At 35.5% G+C, this 24,028-nt stretch overlaps 2 protein-coding genes across 5 annotated transcripts in view; one reads left to right on the top strand and one right to left on the bottom strand.

Annotated features, from left to right (window-relative positions):
* The window catches only part of Ccdc146 (coiled-coil domain containing 146), a 140,191-nt gene that overhangs the window by 81,224 nt on the left and 34,939 nt on the right, over positions 1-24,028 (bottom strand). The gene's annotated exons all lie outside the window — the stretch shown is intronic.
* On the top strand, positions 441-5,909 carry Fgl2 (fibrinogen like 2). The gene is made up of 2 exons (XM_046464103.2): positions 441-1,117; positions 3,250-5,909. Exons 1-2 carry the CDS (start codon positions 505-507, stop codon positions 3,954-3,956), a joined length of 1,320 nt encoding a protein of 439 aa, XP_046320059.1. The 5' UTR covers positions 441-504; the 3' UTR covers positions 3,957-5,909.

Here is a 24,028-nt window from a genome sequence, read left to right on the forward strand (position 1 = left end):
AAAATTAGAGGTCTTCAGTGCTCCAATCTAATTTTTAAAAAAGGACAGCTTCCACTTTAGTAATGTATTTCTTCTTCAGACAGTTTAGTAACTAACACATAAATACTTATCTTTTAACACTATTTGTTTCCAATGGAGTTGGGTATAATTAAGTGGTCTATTTCACGCATAACAAATTATTTTGAAATTAAAGGCTTAGTAAAATAAGCTTGTGCTTTATAAAATAAGTCATTAAAGTATATCTTGGCAAATATGCACATCCCACAGATTAATGTATATATTTTGTTAATTCTGATGTATATTATTTTGGCTGAGAATAAATTAGTGCTGGATAAACGGCATTTGGTGAGGACCATTTTCTCTTCCTGTGCGGTTCTGAAACTAGTGATGCAAAAGCTCCCGCCCTTTTCTGGAAATGCAGAAAGCCTGACTCAGGCGGCTGTCCCTGTTAAAGCACTGGGGCCGGGCGCGCTGCTTCCTTGCTGGGGTGAGCGCCGCGCAGAGATGAAGCTTCCTGACTGGTACTGGCTGAGCTCAGCTGTCCTCGCTGCTTATGGTTTCTTGGTCGTTGCAAACAATGAAACAGAGGAAATTAAAGATGAAAGAGCAAAGGACGCCTGCCCGGTGAGATTAGAAAGCAGAGGGAAATGCGAGGCAGGCGAGTGCCCCTTCCAGGTGAGCCTGCCACCGCTGGCTATCCAGCTCCCGGAGCAGTTCGGAAGGATCCAGGAGGTGTTCAAAGAGGTCCAGAACCTCAAGGAAATTGTAAACAGCTTGAAGAAAACTTGCCAAGACTGCAAGCTGCAGGCTGACGACAACCGAGAACCGGGCAGAAATGGACTACTGTTCCCCAGCACAGGAGCCCCGGGAGAGGCTGGTGACAATCGAGTTCAAGAACTTGAGAGCGAGGTGAACAAGCTGTCCTCTGAGTTAAAGAGTGCAAAAGACCAGATCGATGTGCTTCACGGCCGCCTGGAGAAGCTGAATCTTGTAAATATGAACAACGTAGAAAATTATGTTGACAGCAAGGTGGCAAATCTAACATCTGTTGTCAATAGTTTGGATGGCAAATGTTCATCGAAGTGTCCCAGCCAAGAACAAATCCAGTCACCGCTAAGTATGTATGCTGTTTTCTTATCATTTGTTCATGAATGTGAGGTAGTAAGTCAGTATCTATAAACATTAACCAACGTGAATAAGTTAAATAGTTGGATTAAACAAACATCTATTCTATTCGTTAAAGTAATCCAGAGGGGAAAAAATGTTTTCTCTAATGTACCACAGAAATGATATATAATCTGATTACAAAAGTCGTTAGCTCTATATCCATTAGGAAGCACTTTCAATTTCAAGGTGTTACTTGAAATTGAAAAATGCCAGACCTACACACAAACAGAAGCACAGAATTTTTTAATGTTTTAGTGCAGTCTATCTCTTTACTCAAGTGTTTGAAAACAAAAGATAAGGCAGTGCTGTGATTGTGCTTTGTTCATTAAAAATTCATTTTTCTTGTGGTTGGCTGACTGCCACTTCTCATGTAGCAACAAGTGATCCATAGAAGATTTAGAAATGATCTGAAGTTCTTAACTTCAAATAGCTAGTGAAAATGGGAGATTTTACAGACGGAATAAAAGCAGTTTCATGTGTGTGCAAAATGATTTTCTTTAGACCTGTGTTTTAGGGGAGAATTTTGGCAGGCCACTAAGGGAAGTTTCCTTATTAATATTTTTTAACATTTTGCCACCATTCAAGCATTTAATAGAACCCATCCTCACCATCCACTTTACTTGAACTTTAATAAACATGTTAAAGACAACAGCCTTGCCTATTCTATCAATGAACTTATAGTAGCATTGGTTCCCTGCCAAACTCTGGCTTTCCACCTAGACTCCAGAGACCATTGCTACTGGTCTTATTGGTCTTATTATACTTTGCAAAGCCATATCTGCATTAGGACTTCTGCTTACCATAAATCTGAGGTTGAGGGAACATGGTAGCTATCACATTATTTTGGAACAAGTACACCAGACATGCTCCATCCCCAGGGAATCTGCCCCTGAAGGTAGCTCGGTTTCCAGGACCACTACTGTTAATACTTCTGGCAGCCTATATCTGAATGTGTTCTGAACATTGCACATCATGTCTTAGGTGACATCACTGGGTAGATATTAAATATGGTGCTATATGGTAACTTGTAATGATATGAAAAATGGTATTATTCACTTTTCTCCTAAAAGTTTTATGAAACTAACTGAATATTCTGAGTTCTAAATATACATGATTAGATTTTTATGCACTGGATATCTTATATTAAACTTATGTCACAAAACTCTCTTTTGATTTCTATAAAACCCTATTAACTGATTACACTTATCCTGAACATGATCACCTGTTGTTTATTTCTAGAAATAAACATATGGAACACTGGCTAAATGTACTTTCCTATATAATAAATTCAGAATAGTATTGGCATATTATTGAAAAAATACATTCTCACAAGATTTTTTATATAGTTATTTAAAATAAATATGAATTTATGATCAATGCTGTAAATTAGAACCTTAATGCATTAATTGAAACATGTCCAATAAAATTTCCCAATAGTAGGAATGATCAGCCCCTTTAGGTTAAAGGGACAAGAAGCCTATATGCCTGGAATGCAGTTCTAGGACAATTGGAATCATCTGAATTTTAGGCTAAAGGAATGCAATGTTTATGAGAATAAGCTTTGCTGTCACAGCCAGATCTGAGTTTGTGTCCTGGCTCTGCCAAATGCTTGTATGAACTTGAGCAAGGCTTTGATTCTCTTTGGGCCTAAAAAGCCTCATCATCATTATGATCAAAAAAAAAAAAAAAAAAGCATAAGTGGCAATTAAAAACTACATTATAAGGTTGATATGCTGATTAAATGTGAAAATGTTATCCAGTCTTTGGTAGCATGCCTAGAACATGCTAGAGGTAGTCCTCATTAAATATTACCTTTACTTATTCTTTTCTTATTGTTGTTTGTTGATGTTATAACCATTATTAGCAAACAAAAGTATGTTAGAGAGTCTTGTCTACTTCATAGAACCATGTTCTTGTTCTGAGGCCTTAACAAACATTTAATAATCAGGTTCAGGTAAGTTTAGCAGAGCAAGGTTTTATTATTGCAATTATATACACAAAAGCAGTTTCATAATTTAAAGAATTTCTCAGATGTGTAGTTTTTTAATAAAATCCAATGCCTTTCTTTTTTCCCTCCTCCAGTTCAACATCTAATACATAAAGATTGTTCAGACTACTACATAATAGGCAAAAGAAGCAGTGAGACCTACAGAGTTACACCTGATCCCAAAAATAGCAGCTTTGAGGTGTATTGTGACATGGAGACCATGGGGGGAGGCTGGACAGTGCTACAAGCTCGTCTCGATGGAAGCACCAACTTCACCAAAACTTGGCAAGACTACAAAACAGGCTTTGGAAATCTCAGGCGAGAATTTTGGCTGGGAAATGATAAGATCCATCTTCTGACCAAGAGTAAGGAAATGATTCTGAGAATAGATCTTGAAGACTTTAATGGTGTCAAACTATATGCCTTGTATGATCAGTTTTACGTGGCTAACGAATTTCTCAAATACCGTTTACACATTGGTAACTATAATGGAACAGCTGGAGATGCCTTACGTTTCAGTAAACATTATAACCACGATCTAAAGTTTTTTACCACCCCAGATAGAGACAATGATCGATATCCCTCTGGGAACTGTGGGCTGTACTACAGTTCAGGGTGGTGGTTTGATGCATGTCTTTCTGCAAACTTAAATGGTAAATATTATCACCAAAAATATAGAGGTGTCCGTAATGGAATTTTCTGGGGTACCTGGCCAGGTATAAGTGAGGCCCAGCCTAGTGGCTACAAGTCCTCTTTTAAAGAAGCCAAAATGATGATTAGACCCAAGCACTTTAAGCCATAATCACTAATGCTTATTTCTCTAAACATTCATTATCTAACAGAGCAATTAATTCATTCAGTCCTGTGGAACATGCTTTATTTCACATTCCTTTTCTATGGCTAAAAATAATTTCTGAGTAGGTTCTTACCCAACATAGCATTTGAAATAAAACTGGAAAATATACATTTTAAAATACTCATTTGTTGCTATTATCCAACTAATGCTTGCAAGTAATTGGGAATATTGAGAATGATACATTTTATAATTATTTTAATTTCTTTAATTGAAAAGTTCTCAATATTCATATTAGTTTCTACAATTAAACAATTGTTTATTCAGCAAGCTAGATTCTACACAAGCAATCTCTATTGTGGCTATGACTTAATGTGCACATTTGAAAATATGTCACTTTTTTCAGGCTACGAGAAGTTATTTGTATATTTGTCTCTAAATACTGTAATCTTCATTCTGAGATATACTTATTCACTTTATGCACTTTTGAGTCAGAAAGAATTTACAGCATTTTAGTTCCCAAAGAGAAATAATATATGTAATTAAAACTGTTAATGCAGTAGTCACAAAATGCAAATTTTGGCATTAGAATATTGTAAAATGGGTAGCATGATGTTAGCTCCCCAAACAGTCAGAAAATAATGAAACTATGAAAACCTTGGTTTAAGAAAATTCATTCATGGTTTATAACTTGTTAGATGTTTGATGGTAAAAACTGCTTTAGTATAAGTTATCTTCCTCTGCTATATCTGCACAATCATTTTTAATTTAAGATTGCTCACTAGTGTGCTAGACTACTGGGAAGCTCTCCTTTTGGAGATAATAGTGTGTGGGAAAAGAAGTGTTTACATATACTTTGAAGCCAATTTCACATCCAAAGCAATATCATTGGATGATATACATTATAGGAGGCTAAGTTTTCTAGAATGAATAAATTTATTTATTAAAGCATGAATTTTGAAATGTAGTTTGACTAAACAACTGGTAGGTTGTTTATTTACTATCAGAAATTCAAAGATAATGTGTTTTTTTCCAACTAAACAAAAGTACCTAGAACTTTTATAATTCATCCATTCTGAATGCTAAGTATCATATAATGTTTAATTTCATTGTCAAGAAAAGAATAATTTCAGAGAGAACAGCAGTATTTTGCTGTACGTTTAAAAAATGCTCTTGACTAAAATTTGAAGTTATTTGCTATACTGTATGTGAGCCTCATAGCAAGAAACTGACCTTTAATTTCTGTTTGTTTGGCATACACTAACAAAGTTTTCAAAATATATTCACATTCACACAAATGTATCTTTACCCATTCTTTGAAATGATTGATGAGGTCAATTATTTTAGGATAACAATTCTTTTTAAAAGATTGCAGATGTTAAACAATGTTTTCAAATAAATATGATGAAAATTAAGTTATTATGAGTACTTTTATACCACAAGAGCAAGATAAAAGATGTTTTCAAATAAATATGATGAAAATTAAGTTATTATGAATACTTTTATACCACAAGAGCAAGGTAAACAAAGGTATAATCAAACGATGGCCAAAATGAAAAACATAGTATCAATCAAATACAAAATGTGTATCTATTCAGTGGGATACTAAATGTGAATGATATATTTTATTTCTATCTCTGGTTTTCTTTTTTAAGAAGATTTCGATATTATGTATTTGTTTTGGATAAGGGCATTTTCATTTGCTACATGTAACTATTAATATATGTATAAGTAATTTCTGCGATAAAATGGACTCATCACAAAATACAGTTCCCAAGAAAATTGTATACTTTCATAGAGAGTGTCCACTGATTTCAATGAGAACTTGGGATGTTTTCAAGAGAATTTGGTGAATAATTATTAATCCATGTAAATAGTTTATTTTTGCAAATTATTTCAAAGGATCAAAAATTTTCTGTTATACTTTTATAACACTTTCCTAATAAATTCCTTAACACAAAATTTTTTTGAATCATTGCATCTCAATCATTATAAAATATATTCTAGACTTTGATACTTTTCAGTATGTTGATGGAAATAGATTATATCTGAGCCAGTCCTTTGCTTTAACTATTCACTACTATATGCTAATGTTCATAAATGAGGACAATTTATAAATATTTTTAGAGTCTTGTCTTGGTTTCATTTTGGTGGCTAATATTTCTTAATTAAGATAAGGTCTTATTTCTAAATATTATCATTCTTTGAAAATGTTGGCTGAAACTGGGTCCTTAGAAGTAGATTCACCTATCACTGAGGAGGAAAAAAATTTCAAATTTTTCTGATAAGCAGTAATACGCCAAATGGATTAATGGCACACGCATCCAATAAATAATGAGTTCAAATATACAAAGCATTAGATGTATCTGAATAACAGCATTTACATATCCTTATTTTTTAAGAACTACCCAAGAAAAGGTTTTAAAAGTAAAAGGGATAGGTAATGTCACTACAATAATCTTGTTTAAAATTCTTTTATGTGTAATCAGGGTTATGATTCCTATCTTTTTAAAGCCTCATAAATCATGTGTTTATTCTTCAATGTGGAAACAATTATTGTTTGTAAAATATAAATTTGCTTTTGTTTGAAAAGTTGTATAATGATTACCGAATCTAGATAATATTCTTTTTTAAAAAAAAAAACAAAAAACTTTTTAGTTGTAGATGGACAAAATACTTTTATTTAATTAATTTATTTGTTTAATTTATTTATAAATAGTCCTCATTTATGAGCATTAGCATGATTTATTAAATAAATTAAATACAATTTAATTAACAGGAAGATGGGGCAAATAGAGGAACACCATTATCTTATTTCCCTCTAGAATAGTCTTGGCATGTTTACAAGGCACAATCTTCAGTTTCCTTTTGTGTCATTCAACTCCATCTCTTTTTCCTTTGTCAATGCTGCTGATCCCATTATCTCCTCAGGATACTGCAGACTCTTCCTAATAGCAGCTGGTACCTCCAATTTCAATTTGTGCTCACTTGTCTCCCTTATCACTGCCAGGGGGATTATTCAGAAATACAATTTTTCCTTATTATTGAATAATTGAGTTCTACAGTGTGGGCAAATAGGTGTAAAGGGATACTTGAGACAGGGGTGATGTTATTCAGTGACTAATAATAAGCTACCATTGAAGAAGTGCTGTAGTTTAAAGCAACCAGAGTGGCAACTGGGAAAGGAGTGGACATCACCAAATCAGAGGATTTGAGAAATTGAATACAGGTGATGATATCGGAGGGCATATGACAAGGCAATATTATATATTCTACAGGATTGGATACATAATTGCGTGTTAGAAGGAACCCAGGTAATATGCTTCTGGGATACATGCCACTTAGAGGTGTTTGGCTATACCAAGCTGAACAGTGTTCCACTTTCTGAGTTCCTAAGGAAAAACAATATTTTTCATACTACTGATACTATATTGTAAGTCTGAAATCAATTTTATTCATACAAATTAAAAATTACAGATTAGCCTGAAGAACCCTTTGCAAACCACCTTAAACTCCAACCTCCTCCCTCTCCCCAGAGGTAACAAGCTGAGGTGGCTGAATCCAATTTCAATTTCATTTGTGCATTGCCAAGTTGCAACATCTATTGACTCATAGCCTCATCAGGTCTTTTTTTTTTTCCACTAATTGGAAAGAACTAGAAATGAGGGAAAATGAGTGCAATTGGAGAACCCAAAGTACCACAAAATCCCCCATTCCCCAATGTGACTGAACCTTCCTTATTACTTGAAGTGGTCCTACTGCCAATGTATGATGATGCTCTTTTTGTTTTACTGGGAGACACTGTTGCTTTCTTGCCTGAGGGAATGATCTTAATCCTCTTTTTGGTTCCTTTATCCTACTCATCAGAGCCTGCAGATCTGTAATCAAGACATTCCCTGATATCAAGTATAGTCAAATCAGAAGGAAAAACTTTCACAATCTTTCTAATTTATATCAGAAAAGGTTAGGGAGGATGTGTGACAATAGACTTTGAAGATGCTTGACTAAGGAAGAAGAAACCAAATTTTAGATGTCACTGAATTTATTGATATAGATATTTTTACCAGAAATTATGGATTCAACAGGGAGGGTGAGATTGAGAAGATATATTTTGTTCTTATAATGTGCTTTCTTAGTTAACACAAAACCTAGATTTGACAGTAGCTCTTGTTGAGAAGTGAGAAAAGTCTTAAAACTCAAAGACTTAAGAAGATAGGAAATCTGGGATGGAGTTATCCTTAATTCATTCAAGAAATGCCAAAGAGCAAGACAAAAGCTTTTCTCATTTGTTAACACCAAGTACCAAAGTTTTGTAATTCTGAAATAAATTTTATTCATACATAAATTTTGTTATGATACTAGAGATATCAATGACCAATAGACAAAAATCCTGCAGTCATTGTTGTTAAAGACAAATAAATAAATGACATGTACCATGAAAAATGAATAGGACAAGAGTATATAAGAGGGATGCTATTTAATATAGAGTGATCCAGGGACACCTCTCTATGGAGGTGGCATTTGAACAGAGAACTAAAGAAACGAGAGAGCAAGGTAGGCAGATATCTAGAAGAGTGTTCCAAGCCACAGGAGCAGGAAGTGCCAAAGTCAAGAGTCTGGAGAGTGATTGGCATGTTTGAGGGTCACTGTCAGCAAAGAGGTCTGTGTGTAAAAGCAGAGTTTAGGGTGATGGAGATGTGAGATATAAGATTAGACAGCTTTGTAGGGTTGTGGATGAGGGTGGTGTACTAGATCATCTAGGTTTTATGAACTATGGTGAGAATTTTGCCTTTTACTCCAAGTAGATAAGAGTCATGAGGGTTTTGAGTAGAGGAAGGACACAATCTCATCCAGGTTTCAAAGATCACTCATGTTGAGAATAGAAGCCAAGTCTGGAGCAAGGACCCCACTTCACAATAAAGTGTTTGCAATAATCTTGGTGTGATATGAACACAGCACTACGGTGGTTGCAGTGAACTGCATCTATTTTGAAGGCACAGTGGACAACCTTAGCTGATCAAAGGTTGGTGGTAGATAGTAAAAGAAAAACATAAAGGTGTTACAGAAAACCACAACTTTGAGGAAATGAGGAAGTCTGCAGGGAGACCCTATGCAGAAAGTGTGTAAGGAGTGGGGTAGATGAGGACTGGAACCTGAAGTTTTGAGCATTATTAAATTTAAATACTTCTAAGACATCCAAGTGGACAGAGTTATTTGCATATTAGTCTAAAGTCCAAGGAGGACAACTAGGGTTCAGGAATACATTTGACAATTGCTAGATTGCAGATAAGGAAAATATGAGCCTAGAGGAAATAACCTAGTAAATACGTGTACATGGAACAAAGATTTTTTTCAAAGAAGCCCTGGGAGAAGCTGGCCTTGCAGAGGTTGGAGATGAGGAGGAACTAGCACCCTACCTACCCTGTAACTGTGTAATTTGAGAGGTCCTAGGGATGCTTCTTTGTGGAAGGGACAGAGGTGTATTCTCACTGTAACAGAAATTTATTCTAGGTTATTTTACACTTGGATTTGCTTTTCCTTCCTTCTGCCAGAAACACTTATGTTTAGTTATTGGAATACCTTTTAAACCCATAATGGTACTCCACAATAGTAGTCTACAAAATACTGATCTTGACTTAGGAGGTCATATCACAGCGAAAGGAGGCAGCAATGACATATTGAAGCCTCAAATACCACCTTGTGAGGCTGGGGTGTTATCATGCAGTATACCATGTGTACACACATGTGTGCACGTGTACATACAGCAAAAGAAACATGAATGGAGCCACAGAGCAAGACAAAAGCTTTTCTCATTTGTTAACAATATCTGTCCAAGTTTAAGGATGATTTATGATCATTTAAAATCATTAGGGTACTAGTTTGTTATGATTATAAATCTTTAGTTAGGATGAAATTATTTACTCCCCTTGTCTATTTTTGAGATATTGATAATATTCAACTTTCTTTCACAAATGTTTTCTAAAAGTTATCCAAATCAGCTTTCAAAGTGTGAATGACCATAAATGAATCTCACTCACAATTTTTACTAAAAGTTCCAGGTTCAGGTGAAAATTAATGTCACTTTTTGCATATGGGTAGGTTTTCCATATAGATGGATTGAGATAACTTTATATATGTATTCGTATATACCTACAAGTATGTGATTACATATATATATATATATATATATATATATATATATATATATGTTGCAAATATACTTATGCTTATTACTTATAACACATATACTATAATTACAAGGAAACCTGCCCATAAAAATAAAATAGATATGCAACTATTATGCGTAGTAAAAAAAATTAATACAAGAAAGATCACCACACCTAAAATCTCATGATCTAGCTAACTGTGGTCAGTATCTTTTAGACATAGCACAGTCTCTCAAAAAGATACATAGTATTAGGCATTTCAAGAGAAAAACTACGCCACACTCTAAGATATTCCCGTTTAGAGAAGAAATAATCAAAGAGGAGGGAAGGGAGGAAAGGGGATATGGGGGTAGGAAACATGGTGGAATGAGACGAACATCATTACCCTAGGTACATGTAGGACTGCATGAATGGTGTGACTCTACTTCGTGTAAAACCAGAGAAGTGAAAAATTGTGCTCCATTTGTGCACTAGGACTCAAAGTACATTCTGCTATCATGTGTAACTAATTAGAACAAATAAATAAATAAAAATTTAAAATTTAAAAAAGAATCATTTAAAAATAAACATATAAGCCTTTTTGGTCTTAGTCCTTCAAAATAACCAATATTTCTTTGTATTTACTATTTGAATCCAATTTTACCATTTGTTTATTATGTGCATAGTTTCAAAATTATTTTCTAAACTCAGAAATCTGAGTTTAATCATTAATATTTAAATTTTTCTTTAACAAGAATGATACTGTATAAAGTGAATAGTTTATTACAAAAGGCAACATATATACAAACACATAGGATCTGCAAACTGGTTTAAATTTCTCTGAAACTTGGCTTTCTCATATTCTCCAAGATGCAGGTAATTTATGCTTATGTTGTAAAAGTTTATCAAAGAAGGACCCACAAAATTATTTGCTTACATTTATTTTCCATTTGGTAATGGCATTTTTTTCTTTTTAGTGAAGCTAACCTGTTTTTATTTTTGCTTAGATTCTTGCTTCCACATACTAATATTAAGCAGCTGTCACTAGCTGAGTGCCAACCCTACACTGGATACTTTCCTAGGAGTATTTCCAGTGTTATCTCTGCTTGTGATTAATGTCCCAATGAGGCTTTGCACTAAATCTTTCCTGAATTTGAATGGGGAGTCTTGGTTATCTATGAACTGTTTATCATTTGTGGACTATTATCTGTTTTCAGCTTTCCTAACATTCTTAGTGTATTTTAGACAAAATGGGCTGATTTTCCATGGATAAAGTACATATACAGTAAACCTCACTATCATCCTTCCACTGACTTTCTGATGAACTCAGAAAGTGGGAAATGATTCCAATTATATTTCAGTTTAAGGTGGAACATTTCCTTTTGTGTCTTATCAAAACAATTATATAATTTTTGACAGGAGATATTTTTAAAATTAATATATTTTAAATTGTGTTCATGTCCCCACTTAACCTAGTGGTTAAAAATTGTCTTCCTGAAGCTAAGTCAAAATTTATAACAACTCAGAGAAAAGGCAAACAAGTTTTTAGGCTCTCCAAACACTGTTTTACTCCATGGTTACGTGGCAGAATTCACTGATGAACACATACAAAGCACTTTGTAAGTTCTTTGGAAGCTGAAAGACTTCTCATGTAAATGCCAAAGTTCTTATTTTTATTTGTTAAAATAATTTTATTTGTATAAAATAATTCTTACAAAACATATCACAAATGAATGGTGTTGGTAATGGTTACTTTTAAAATTTCTATCCCACATTGAGCAAATTTTTTAAACCAGATTAAGTCCTCTCTTAGAGACCTAGAAGGGCCCCCATATCATAGTAATTATGGAAGCTGGACAGGAAAGAGATACCTTCATGTTGAATACAGGGTTGGTATTTAATGTGCTGAGCTGCTGAGAGGTTTTCAAATTGTCCCAGTGACCCGAAGGTTCTACAGACATATTTTAGGAGTGCCAAAGAAAGCCGGGTTGGGGGAAAAGCCAGGAGAATACATGATGTGTGAAATACTGTCCGAGTAGAATAGTTCTGCTTTTCTATATCTTGGGCTACATTTTTAATTTCACTTTAAGAAAAAGGTTGTGCATGTGTATGATTTTGATTTGATAATCATTACTTCCATGTCACACTTCCCTTTAGGGGTTTTACTGACAAAACTGGAATACTTGTATGAATTTTCTAAGTTCAAAAAGCTAAACTACTGAGAACCGAGGTTGAATCAATATGTCAAATGCATACAGAAACTTGGAAGAAATTTCTAAGTTTGCTTTTTAAAGTGTTGATTTCATAGAGTGATTATTTAATGGAGTGTTTTACTAATTACTATGGATATTTACTTTTTGAGCATCTTGGCTTGGCTATATGCAAGATAGTGAAAGAAGAGTACCATCATTTTCTCTTCTCAGAGTTCCTGAGGCTACTTTAGGTTAGCTTAAAAATAGGAAAGAAGTGAGATGAGATGACTACATTGCTGTGGAGATTACAGAAGCAGAGGTGATCCACATTTTGTCAGGAAGTGAAATGCTTCCAGAAAAAGGTGGGATCCCAACTGGCCTGGAAAGACCTAAAGAATCTGGAAGCACAGAAATGGGGGAGCAGAGCACTCCTCACCTGGGACCTGGGCAGGGAATAAGCAAAGACACCAGCAATGTGGAAACTGGGAAGGAGTAGAAGAGCATCATTTAATTTGGCTGGAGCATGGGCTTTGTGGCAGGGACAATAAAAATGGGGGGAAAGGAATGGCAGATGAGACTGCAGAGGTATTTGACTGCAAGGTCAAGCAGGTGACAATCTTTTTTATGAATAGGCAAGGGAAAATTCAGACCTAAGTATCCACAGTCTCCCCCACTACCTATTGATTCCTAAGTTCTGTGCCTTGTCCTTTTAGACGACAGCAGGATACTACTGATTGCGAAGGAAAACTGGAGGGAACTCTGAAAACTGCTTTACAAAAATAATGAAATGGCCAAAGATATCAAGGAGAAGATGGGTGGAGATACAAAGAAAAATGCAGCCTGAGGGTGGGAAGGCAAGTTTCTGGAGGATTTTTAGAGTAGGAGTAAAAAAATGTGGCGAGGCATCTGCTCTGATGGAGAATTTTAGGAAGGTTTGCAGCTGGTTGTGCTGTGGAACTCACTCCTCCATTTCCTAAAGGAAACTTCATGTTGCTTCCCAAGGCTTTAAGAAGGTGGATCTGCATTTTCTTTATGCTGTGCTGTGAGATCTGTCTCAAAGTAGGAGTCAGAGGAGTGTTTCATGAAGTTCACACTTGAGCTGCCCAGAGCAGAGATTTCCCCAGGGGTGTCTTAGGGGGTGGGGTTTGGGCAAGGTTGGTGAAGACAGTAGGAAAAGGGAGAGACAGAAGGCCTTCATCTTGTGTCCTTCACCTCCCAGGCTGCCACATACAAATCTATTTTTTATATATAAAGAGCCCCTGTGTAAGATTTCCACCAGGGGGGGAAAATAAAGCAATAAAAAATAGGTGCTAGAGAGCAAGGTAACGAAGGATCATGAGCTAAAATATGTAGTATTAATGTAAAGTAAACCTCAGAGAACTTGAACAACTTGCTGAAAGCTTCCCTGCTAGTATGTACAGAGCAAGAACTAAGAGCCATTTCTTCTGACCCACTCTCTCACTTCCCGTTGATATCAGAGATTATCCCCCACCCCACCAAGCCTGTTCATTCTTAGTTATATCCTTTATAGGTAGCAAAATGCCTATCTTCTTAATCTGAAGTTTAATATCAGGTAATTCTTGTATGCCCTCATTTCCTATTTCTGATGCTGCCCAGGTATCCCTGTTTACCTCCATCTGGGTACGTATGGGCTGAGAATATAAAAAGGACTTTTGCCTCAGTAGATGATGGACTTGGCATTGGGTTCTAAGTTTGTTGCTGGTATCTCCTTTCCATTTCCTCTTATGCCAACTTATATACCGGATGGACAAAGGTTAAAATATGATGACTCAAATCATCAAGGTACTAGAAGAAAACACAGGAAATAAATTTATAACCTCAGAGTAACAAAGGTCTTTTAAAGTATGACACAAAATCCCGAAGTTGTGAATAAAGATAAAACTCAGGCATATTATTAAAAAATAAACTTCTACATGGGGCAAAACTAATTATAAGCAAACTAAAAACAGAACAACAAAAAAACCCCAATAAACACAGAAAGCAGTGAATAGTATACACAAAGGCCCACTTATCAAATGTATAAAGAGTTCCTATGAACCTATATGGAAAAAAAAATCATCCAATAAAGAACAGAAGAAAGAATGTGAAGAGAGTTCACAAGAATGGAATTACAAATAGGTCTTTGTATTAACCACATTTCTAACTTCTGCAAAGTCAATGCTTTAACATTTGACCTACATATATATGCCAGATACACCTAGTTCTGGACAACCTGATAAATGATGCCTGAGTCACCTTGCCTTTGGCTTCCTGCCTCCCTCATCTACCCTTCCCCAGTCCTCTTCCTGCAGGCACACTTTTCAAATGCAAACTAATCCAGAGTCTACACCTCCACTGGCCCTAAGCACCCCAGTGCCAGGTATTAGACAACTAAGGACTGTACCTGTGCCCCAGAACCGACTGAAATTATCCAAACGGTTCAGTTCTAAACTGCTTATCCTCCTTGCCTGTCCCTTGGCAGAAAACCATTTTCCTCCCTCCTCCTGACCTATCCCTGTATTTCCCCATGTGACACCCCTTCACCTGATGCCCCCATGGTATATTCTGGCCCCTCCTCTTGGAAACTGTGAATAGTTGTCATTTCAGTGGCAACAATCTCCTGACTTGTTGGCCTTCCTATACCTAAAATTTTGTATTAATATACTTTAAAACAGTTTTAAATATATTCATTCACTCATATTTTACTCACTCATTTTCAGATAAATATAAAGGCTGATATAATGACTTTTTTCCCTATCAGAATAACAAAGGTCAGGTTCACCAGATTGGATGGGGGGAGTGGAGGGAAGGGAGGGAGGATGAGAATGGGAAAGACAGTAGAATGAATCAGACATAATTTTTCTACATTCATATATGAATACATAACCAGTGTAACTCCACATCATGTTCAACCACAAGAAGGGGAAGTTATACTTCATGTATGTATGATGTGTCAGAATACGTTCTACTGTCATGTATAACCAAAAAGAATAAAGAATTAAAAAAACAAAACAAAAAAAAGGAATAACAAAGTTCAAAAATGTTAGTTGGCACACAGTGCTAGTATGAATAAAGGGATACACTCTTACAGTGGGAATGTAAATTGTCACAACACCTAGGGAGAATACCTTGGTAATAAAAACAAATTTTAAACACAAAAGCTCATGATCCAGCATTCCACTTCTGGGTGTATATCCAAAAAATGATAACAAAACTGAAATCACTATCTTGAAGAGATATTTGTATACCCTCGTTCATAGCACCATTATTCATAATAGCCAAGAGATGGAAGCAACCCAAGTGTTCACTGACAGATGAACGGATAAGCTAAATGTAGTATAAATATACAATGAATTATTTAATCTTAAGAAGAACCAATTCAGATGTGTGCTGCAACATGGATGAAGCTTGATGACATTATTCAAAGTAAAATAAGTCAGCTGCCAAAAGAGAAATACTGTAGGATTCCATTTATAGGAGGGACCTGGAGTAGTCACCTTCATGGAAATAGAAAGTAGGATGGTGGTTGTGGGGCTAGGGCAGAGGAATTAGGGAATTATTATTTAATGAACATAGTTTGTTTTGAATGTGCAAAAGTTCTGGAGAATTGGTTGTGCAACAATGTGAATAAAATTCATGCTAGTCAACTATATACTTAAAAGTAGTATATTTTATCTCAATTAAAGATTTTTAAAAATTAAGCAAACTTATTGACCCAGCAATGCCATTATCAATATGCCCTTTTAATGATTACTCCAGTGTGAAATGATGTATATATAAGGTTATTTAACCTATGACCTAAAAGTCTTATAGCAAAACTGATTAAAGCATGTTCCATTTTCATTAAAATACTATGAAAATCATAAAAATATAAAAATTATGTATGTGGGGAAAAAGTAACTGCATTCATCATTACTACCACTTACTTGTTTGGGAATAGACTTTCTGTAAGGCTGTACAAAGGATGGTTAATCAGGGCTGGGGTTGTAGCTCAGTGGTAGAGTGCTTGCCTTGCATGTGTGAGGCACTGGGTTGGATCCTCAGCACCACATAAAAATAAATAAATAAAATAAAGGTACTATGTTCATCTATAACTCAAAAAAAAATTTTTTAAAAAGATGGTTAATCATGTTTGCTCTGGGGACATTGACTTTGGATTGTGAAACCGGGTGGGAGTCTTAGTTTGCACTGAATATGTTTATGCACCTTTTGAATTTTGTACTATGTGCATAATTTACAAATTTAAAATAGCTTTAAGAAAAAAAGCTAATTTGTGACTGAAAAAACTTTATTACCTGTCTCCTAGATACTGTTCTTTAATTTCCTTTTCTGGCTTGCATCTCACTGCTTTACCACTGAAAACCTGATCTTGCTTGGCTAATGAAAACTCTGGTGATTGATAGCTTTGCCTTCAGTGACTTTTCTAGTGTTGATTTATTTAACTGATGTCACCTGTACATTCAGATGACATACCAGATGGTCAAATTTCCAGTCCTACTCACTTCTGTTTATACTCCATATAATCTACCCAACAGACAACAGTACCTTCTCTTCATCTGTTTTTTTTAATATTTTTTTCTGTTCCTTTATTTCCTTCTTCTCCCCCTCTTATAGTGCTGGAGGATCAAACCCAGAGCCCTGTGCATGCTAGGCAAGCATTAAACCATTGAGCTATACCCCTGCCCTACCATATATATATAGTGTAAAAGGTTTTTCTTAATTTTAATCCTTAAGCTTCCTTCTTTAATTCCTAATATATTTGAATAGTTCCTGGATTACTAAAGGTACCATGTTTTGCAAGATGCACATTTTCTACTGAGAGTCACAAGTTTTCTTTCTTTTTTTATTTTTAAAATTTATTTATTTACTCTAATTTGTTATACAAGTCTATTTACTTTCTCTCTCAAGAATTTTCTTTCACAAATGAAAAAAAAATACCATTAGTTATTTCTCCTATTCCTCATCTTAAAATGCAACATCTGTGATATGTTTACTTGCATAAACTAGTATCCAAGTTTAGATTATTTTCAATATGTAATCAAGTTGTTATAATAGTAGCTTAAAAATAAAAAATAAAGAATTGACACCTTGTTAAATATACCTAAAAATAAACATGTGCATACATGCACACAAGGTCCCCATTATATCAGTAAAGGAATAGAAGCAGATAAAGAGGAAGAAAGAAAAATTAACTGTACAGGGCTAGGGTTGTAGCTCAGTGGCAGAGTGATTGCCTTGCATGCGTGAGACCCTGGGTTCGATACCCAGTACTACATAAATATAAACAAATAAAAATAAAGATATTGTGTCCATCTACAACTAAAAATAAATGAACCATATAGATGAGGGACAGCAGGTCCACTGCCACACTTTCATCTTTCCTATTGCCAGGCTGGCATTATTGTAGATGTTCAGTAAAGACTTTCAGAGTGAGTAACAGAAGATAACCTCATGGATAGAGGGGAGAGGAACTATGAGTTCTCCCCAATTTTCAATGCTCTTCTGACTCCCACTTGCCATAAATCACAGTCTGTTCAGATAGTTCTCTGATAACATCCAGGATTCCTGATCAGAACCAATCTTCATGATTATCATTTTTTGAAAGTGACAAGAATAAAGATACCCTCAAAGGAGAACTTCCTTTCTCTGCTCTGTTCTATAGCACATTATTTTACTGATTGAATTTAGGGGTGTTAATCTGCTCTACAAAATAAAACATGCCCTGTATGCTTGTAATCCTAATATAAATCTTTAATCTTTGTAAATATAACTACATTGATACCCACATATGTAAAGTGCATTCATGGCACATCCCAAGGACTTCTCCCATACTGGAAAGAATTTTAAATTCCCACCCCAGTGTCAGAGTAAAAGAAACAACAGAAACAAAACAGAACAAAACAACATACCTCTATGTGAATAGTGGAACCTATCTCTATTGTTTAATAAACTTTCAGTCTATTTAAAGTCTTCTGATAGCTAAATAAAATCTTGAAAAATTATTCTTGTAAGGATTCCTGGAAGTGTGATGAAATAGTGAAAGTTTGCCAATAGAAAGATTTATATAAAGATTTTAAAAAGAAATTTCACAGTTTCTTAAAAACACACCCTCATGAGTATAGCTATTAATGAGGTGTGATAAAGAAAAAAGTAAGGAAGCGAATAAATATGTAATTCACAGAATGTTACATATTTATCTTTATTTTTCATTTTAATATAAACTTTATTTTAAAAGTTAATTTTTCAAAGCTTAAAATAGCAGTGTTTAGATGTGTGACTGCCAAGTGAATAATGTCAAGGGCAACGTGTACTAAGGTAAGAAATGGAAGACTGGCTTGCCTTAATGGTTCTGCCCAGATGTATAACAGGGCAAGTTCAATTTTTTAGAACATTTAACCTGGAAATGACATCTCAAAATTCCTATTCCTTATGGAATAATTAGAAAAGTCACAGGCTTAAAACTATTTTGACTGTAAGCTCCTTGATGGGGGAGTCTTATCATCTTTGTAATCAGTTACTTGATCAAGTTATCAAATAGAAACCATTTTAATTCCTTGAAAATATTCTAAATGTCATTAGGAATTATTCCAAGAAACTCATCAACAACCCTATAGAAAATGAGTGAAGGGCCAGACGCAGTGATGGAAGCCTGTAATACCAGCAGCTTGAGAGGCTGAGGCAGGAGGATCAAGAGTTCAAAGCCAGCCCTATCAAAAAAAAAAAAAAAAAAAAAAGCAAGGTGCTGAGACCCTGTCTCTAAATAAAATATAAAATAGGGCTGGGGATGTGGCTAAGTGGTTGAGTGCTTCTGAGTTCAAAGCCCAGTAACACCCACCCCCTCCACACAAAAAAAAAAAAAGAAAGAAAGAAAATGAGTGAAGGTTTGACAGTTATCAGAAAAGCACCAATATTTTCAGGAATTAAAATTTTTAAAAAGTTTAATTAGCATTAAGAGAACCAAATATATAAAAAATATCTTTTGAGTATGTGAATATCCTAGTAAAGAAGTAATAGTTTCCCCATTTTTTAAACTGGTACATTATAATTGTACCTAATGATGGGATTCCTGGTTACATTTTCATACATGCACACAATATATTAATATAATTTGGCCAATCACTTCCCAGCACATTCCCCCCTTCCTTTAATCTACTGATCTCCCTGATTTTCATGAGATTCCTCCCCTCCACCTTTCTTTTCCTTTTTTTCTCTCTTATTTCCACACATGAGAGAAAACATATGATCCCTGACTTTGAGTTTGGCTTATTTTATTTAACACAATGTTCTCAAGTTCCATCCATTTTCCTGCAAATGACATAACTTCATTTTTTTTATGGCTGAATAAAACTCCATTGTGTGTACATACATTTTCTTTATCCATTCATCCACTGATGGACACCTAGGCAAGTTTTAAAATAAGTAATCTTAAAAGTATGCAATCAGGTTAACAATGGCAGTATCTGCTTATAAATATGCAGTGGTAGATGATGCTGTTCAAATACACAAAAATAGGAAGTTGCAATCTTTCCAGAAAGCAATCTGAAAACTATCAAGTGATACTGTGTCTACATCTCTAGCCAGGGACTTTCCTGGAAAGCTCAAATCCACACAGTAGACATTCCCTTCAGATCTGTTGCTTCTTCTGTCACTTCCTCTACTATAATTTAGCCAATGTCCTATAAGAATCTAAACAACAATTTAGAATCTTTCCCTCACCTCCATCCACTCAGACATTAAGTCCAAAATTTTACATTTCTTTAATATCTCTGCTTAATGTATTTGTTCCTTCTTCCCATTGCCACTGCTGTAGTTCAGCCTCTCTTCATATCTTATCTTAATGGAGAGAAGATGAAAATGGAGAAGATGCAAGTCAGGAGACATTTACAAGAGAACCAGCAGACAGAATACCCAAAGAGGGTTAGGTCTGGGAAGAGAATCGTGTAGTTCTGATCATGTTCACTTTGAGGAACCTTGGAGGCCAAAAATATTCCAAGAACACATACATAATGGATGTGGGCAAAGTTCAAGGACAGAAAAACAGATTGAATACAACCTGGGGATATGCATGAAATAGACCCTCTCATGTCTTACTGCCTTCAAAAAGTCTTTCCATATCAACTCATTCCATAGTGATTGATCCTTCCACACCCACATATTCTATTTTATTGACATTTAACATTTCAAGCTTCTTGTTCCCAATCAAAGCTAAAGAATAGGAGCCTTCCCTATGCTTTATGTCTGTGAATCCCTAAGGTGTCTAGCACAATCCAGCACACAGGAGGTGCTCAAAACAAAAGAGTAGTTAAAGGGATAGATTCGATTTCAGTAGATTTAATAATTACAATCTCTCCTATCATAGTGCCCGGTGGGTGCAGTATAAATATCTGCATTAAGATTTAATGTCCCAGGCTGGGGATGTGGCTCAAGCAGTAGTGTGCTCACCTGGCATGCGTGCAGCCCGGGTTTGATCCTCAGCACCACATACAAACAAAGATGTTGTGCCCACCGAAAACTAAAAAAAATAAATATTAAAAAAATTCTCTCTCTCTCTCTCTCTCTCACTCACTCTTTAAAAAAAAGATTTAATGTCCCTCATTATTATTAAATTAAGATTTAATGACCCTCATTATTCTTCACAAACTTCTTGATATCTCAGTTCTCATCAAATCTGACATGAAACTAAAACTTAGATACAAACACCTCTATTTATTACACATTTTGTAAGAAGTCCAACATAGTTTTATATATAACCAGGTTTAGTGAGGGATCATATTATCAACCCACTTCATCTACTCACCCACAATATCTCCTCATCTGCACTACTTCTATAGAATCCCATATTTTCTCCTGATTCACATGTTTACTGCCTTAGAGTTTCCCTGCATTGTCTGCCCACTCTGCCTTTTCTCTACCTCTTGGCTAAGTTAAGTCAAAGACTTAAAGATTGGCACAAGAATTATTCACGGGAAATGAAGAAAAAAAGAGGAGTCAACTGACCCTTGGTGAAAAGCAAAGAGCCAAAAAGCTTAAGCAAAACAATATAATGTTTTTGATTTGGGCTGATGCATTAAGACAAAAATGATTTTATCACTTCCATGTCCCAGAAAAGTTCAACTTCTGACACACTGACACTTGACAACTAAGGTCATTTATAAATCAGTACTACTTTACATAGCACATAAAGACAGAAGTAGGAATCCTGATTTAGGGAATTTCAGGAGAGTTATAACATAATAATCCTGGGTGTGTTTCAGTCTCTAACATAAGGCCCAGCAGAGTATAATTGATACAATCTCTTTCAGAAACTATTTGAGGGTCTCTATTAAAACTGAATATAAACCTAGACCATGAAAGTAACCCCATTTGGGGGGGGGTACCAGGGATTGAACTCAGGAGCACTTGACCACTGACCCACATCCCCAGCCCTATTTTGTATTTTATTTAGAGACAGGGTCTCACTGAGTTGTTTAGTGCATTGCTTTTGCTGAGGCTGGCTTTGAACTCGTGTTCCTCCTGCCTCAGTCTCCCAGGCCATTGGGATTAGCCACTGAGCCCAGCTGTAGTAACCCCATTTTGATGTACATACCAATGATAAATAAAATTTCAGTACAAAGCATGTGTAAGAATAGTAGGACACTACATAGGCAGTGAAAAAATAAACATTGCTGTATATCATGCTAATGATATTTTCATGGACACAATGATGAGTAAAAGAAACCAACCAAAAGCATATGGTATGATTCCATTTATACAATGTTTAAGAAGAGGCATAACATATGGTAAGGTCACAACAGTGTTTACCTTTAATGGGATCAATGACTGAGAAGGGTCCCAGGGAGACCTCTGGGTTGCTGGAAATATAACTGGAAACATGGTGGGTAAAAAGATAAGTGCAAGAGATATTTAAATCCTTAACTGTCAAAGAACACAGAACTTGGAGAAGAATAAAATTCAGCACTGAACAGAGTGGTGGGAAGCATATGTAAAAAATTCACCAAGCTGTACACTCACTGGCATGCTATGCATGTTATATACCTTGTTAAAAAAAATCAAATAGGAAATGGGATGAAATTACATTTTCAATGGGACAAGAAAAATGTGAAGTTCCAGGCCTCATAGCAGTGATGGTTGAGTTGGGGAGCAGGTGTCCAGCATTAGCCCACACAGTCCATCAATGGGAGTCATGAGGCTCAGTGTTGTAAGCATCACTCTGAACATTCATTCCAAAGAGTGAATTAACACAGTGTAGTTCCTGCCCTGTTGGTTTTATTTCTCATTGTGATCATGTCAGTGAGGAATTCTAAATTTTCTGTGCAATATCTTATGATGAGAAGATATTTAAAACATCTGTTAATGAGTACCAAGCAACCACTACAGCCTACAAGTGCGGCAAGTTAGAGGTTGGAGAAACCCCTCTGAGCTGGGTACCCAGGCAGTTTCCCGGTGGATGGGGGAATTGAGGCTGATTCTAAAAGGTTAGGAACAGAGCAAGGGTTTCAAGTATGGTATATGCAAGAACTTTATTTCAAGTTTTAGTTTGAGTGGTACAGTCTTTTAAGAGGCAATGTGATTAGGCAGATTTGTGGGTGGCCATGATCTTATATCACATATTTGCAAGTCCACAGTGCCAGGCTAATTGTGTAAATAGCATAATAACAATAAATGTTCAAGGTGGTTTGGTTCTTTCAAAGTAATGCCAAGCCTCTGAACCTTTGCAAATGGATTCCTGATAGCTTTCTTCCATTTGCCATCTGAACTCTTGTTATTCTGCAGATATATGTAGTATATTTTTAGATGACTTTTTTGTTGCTGCAACCAAAGGACCTGACAAGAATAATTTTAAGGAGGAAAAGTTTATGTTGGAGCTCACAGTTTTATGTTGGAGGTCTCAGGCCACCGACAGCTTGCTCCATTCCTTAGGGCTCAAGGTGAGGCAGGATTTCAAGGCAGAAGAGTATAGTGAAGGGAAGTGGCTCACATGATGATCAGGAAGCAGAGAGAGCCTAGGCTCAGCTCACCAAATATATACTCCAAAGGCACGCACCCCAGTGACCCACCTCCTCCAGCTGCAACCTACAAGCATGCAGTTACCACTCAGTTAATCCCTGCTAGGGGATTAAATCACTGATTGGGTAAAAGCTCTCATAACTCAATCATTTTACCTCTAGACCTTCTTGCATGGTCTCATACATGAGCTTTTGGGGGACTCCTAATATTTAAACTATAACAACAACTTTATACAAAGATGGTTAAAAACTTTAAGATCCCCCTTAAATCTTAAGAGAAATGTTATAAGAATTAGAAAAACAAAGCTACAGGTGCCAAAGCTCAACTACGACTTTGGTTTTTTTTTTTTTTTTTTTTTTTTTTTTTTGTGTGTGTGTGTGTGGTGCCAGGGATAGAAGCCAGGATCTCATGCATGCCAGGCAAGTTCCTCTACAACTGAGGAACACTCGCAGTCCCTTAGTGGTGTTTATTATGCAAAATAGTTGTCTAATGCTAATAATTTATTTTGTAAGATCTCAACAGGTTTGAGAAACAGTTCATATGCAGCAAAATTGTTAATGTTGATATTATGCATAAGAGTGGATAAGTCATTTCTTTGACACCATTATTGAAATCTCTTGTGTATCCATTTGCTCAGACTCATTATATCCAATGTTAAATAACTATACTTTGTTCATGCATGTGTATTGAAAGTTTTTTGAAATACTTAATAAGTTGTTCGATTGAAGATAAACAC

Source organism: Marmota monax, unplaced genomic scaffold, assembly GCF_021218885.2.
Source record: "Marmota monax isolate L192 unplaced genomic scaffold, Marmota_monax_Labrador192_F-V1.1 WCK01_AAM20220418_F8-fsc00065, whole genome shotgun sequence".
NCBI lineage: Eukaryota > Metazoa > Chordata > Mammalia > Rodentia > Sciuridae > Marmota > Marmota monax.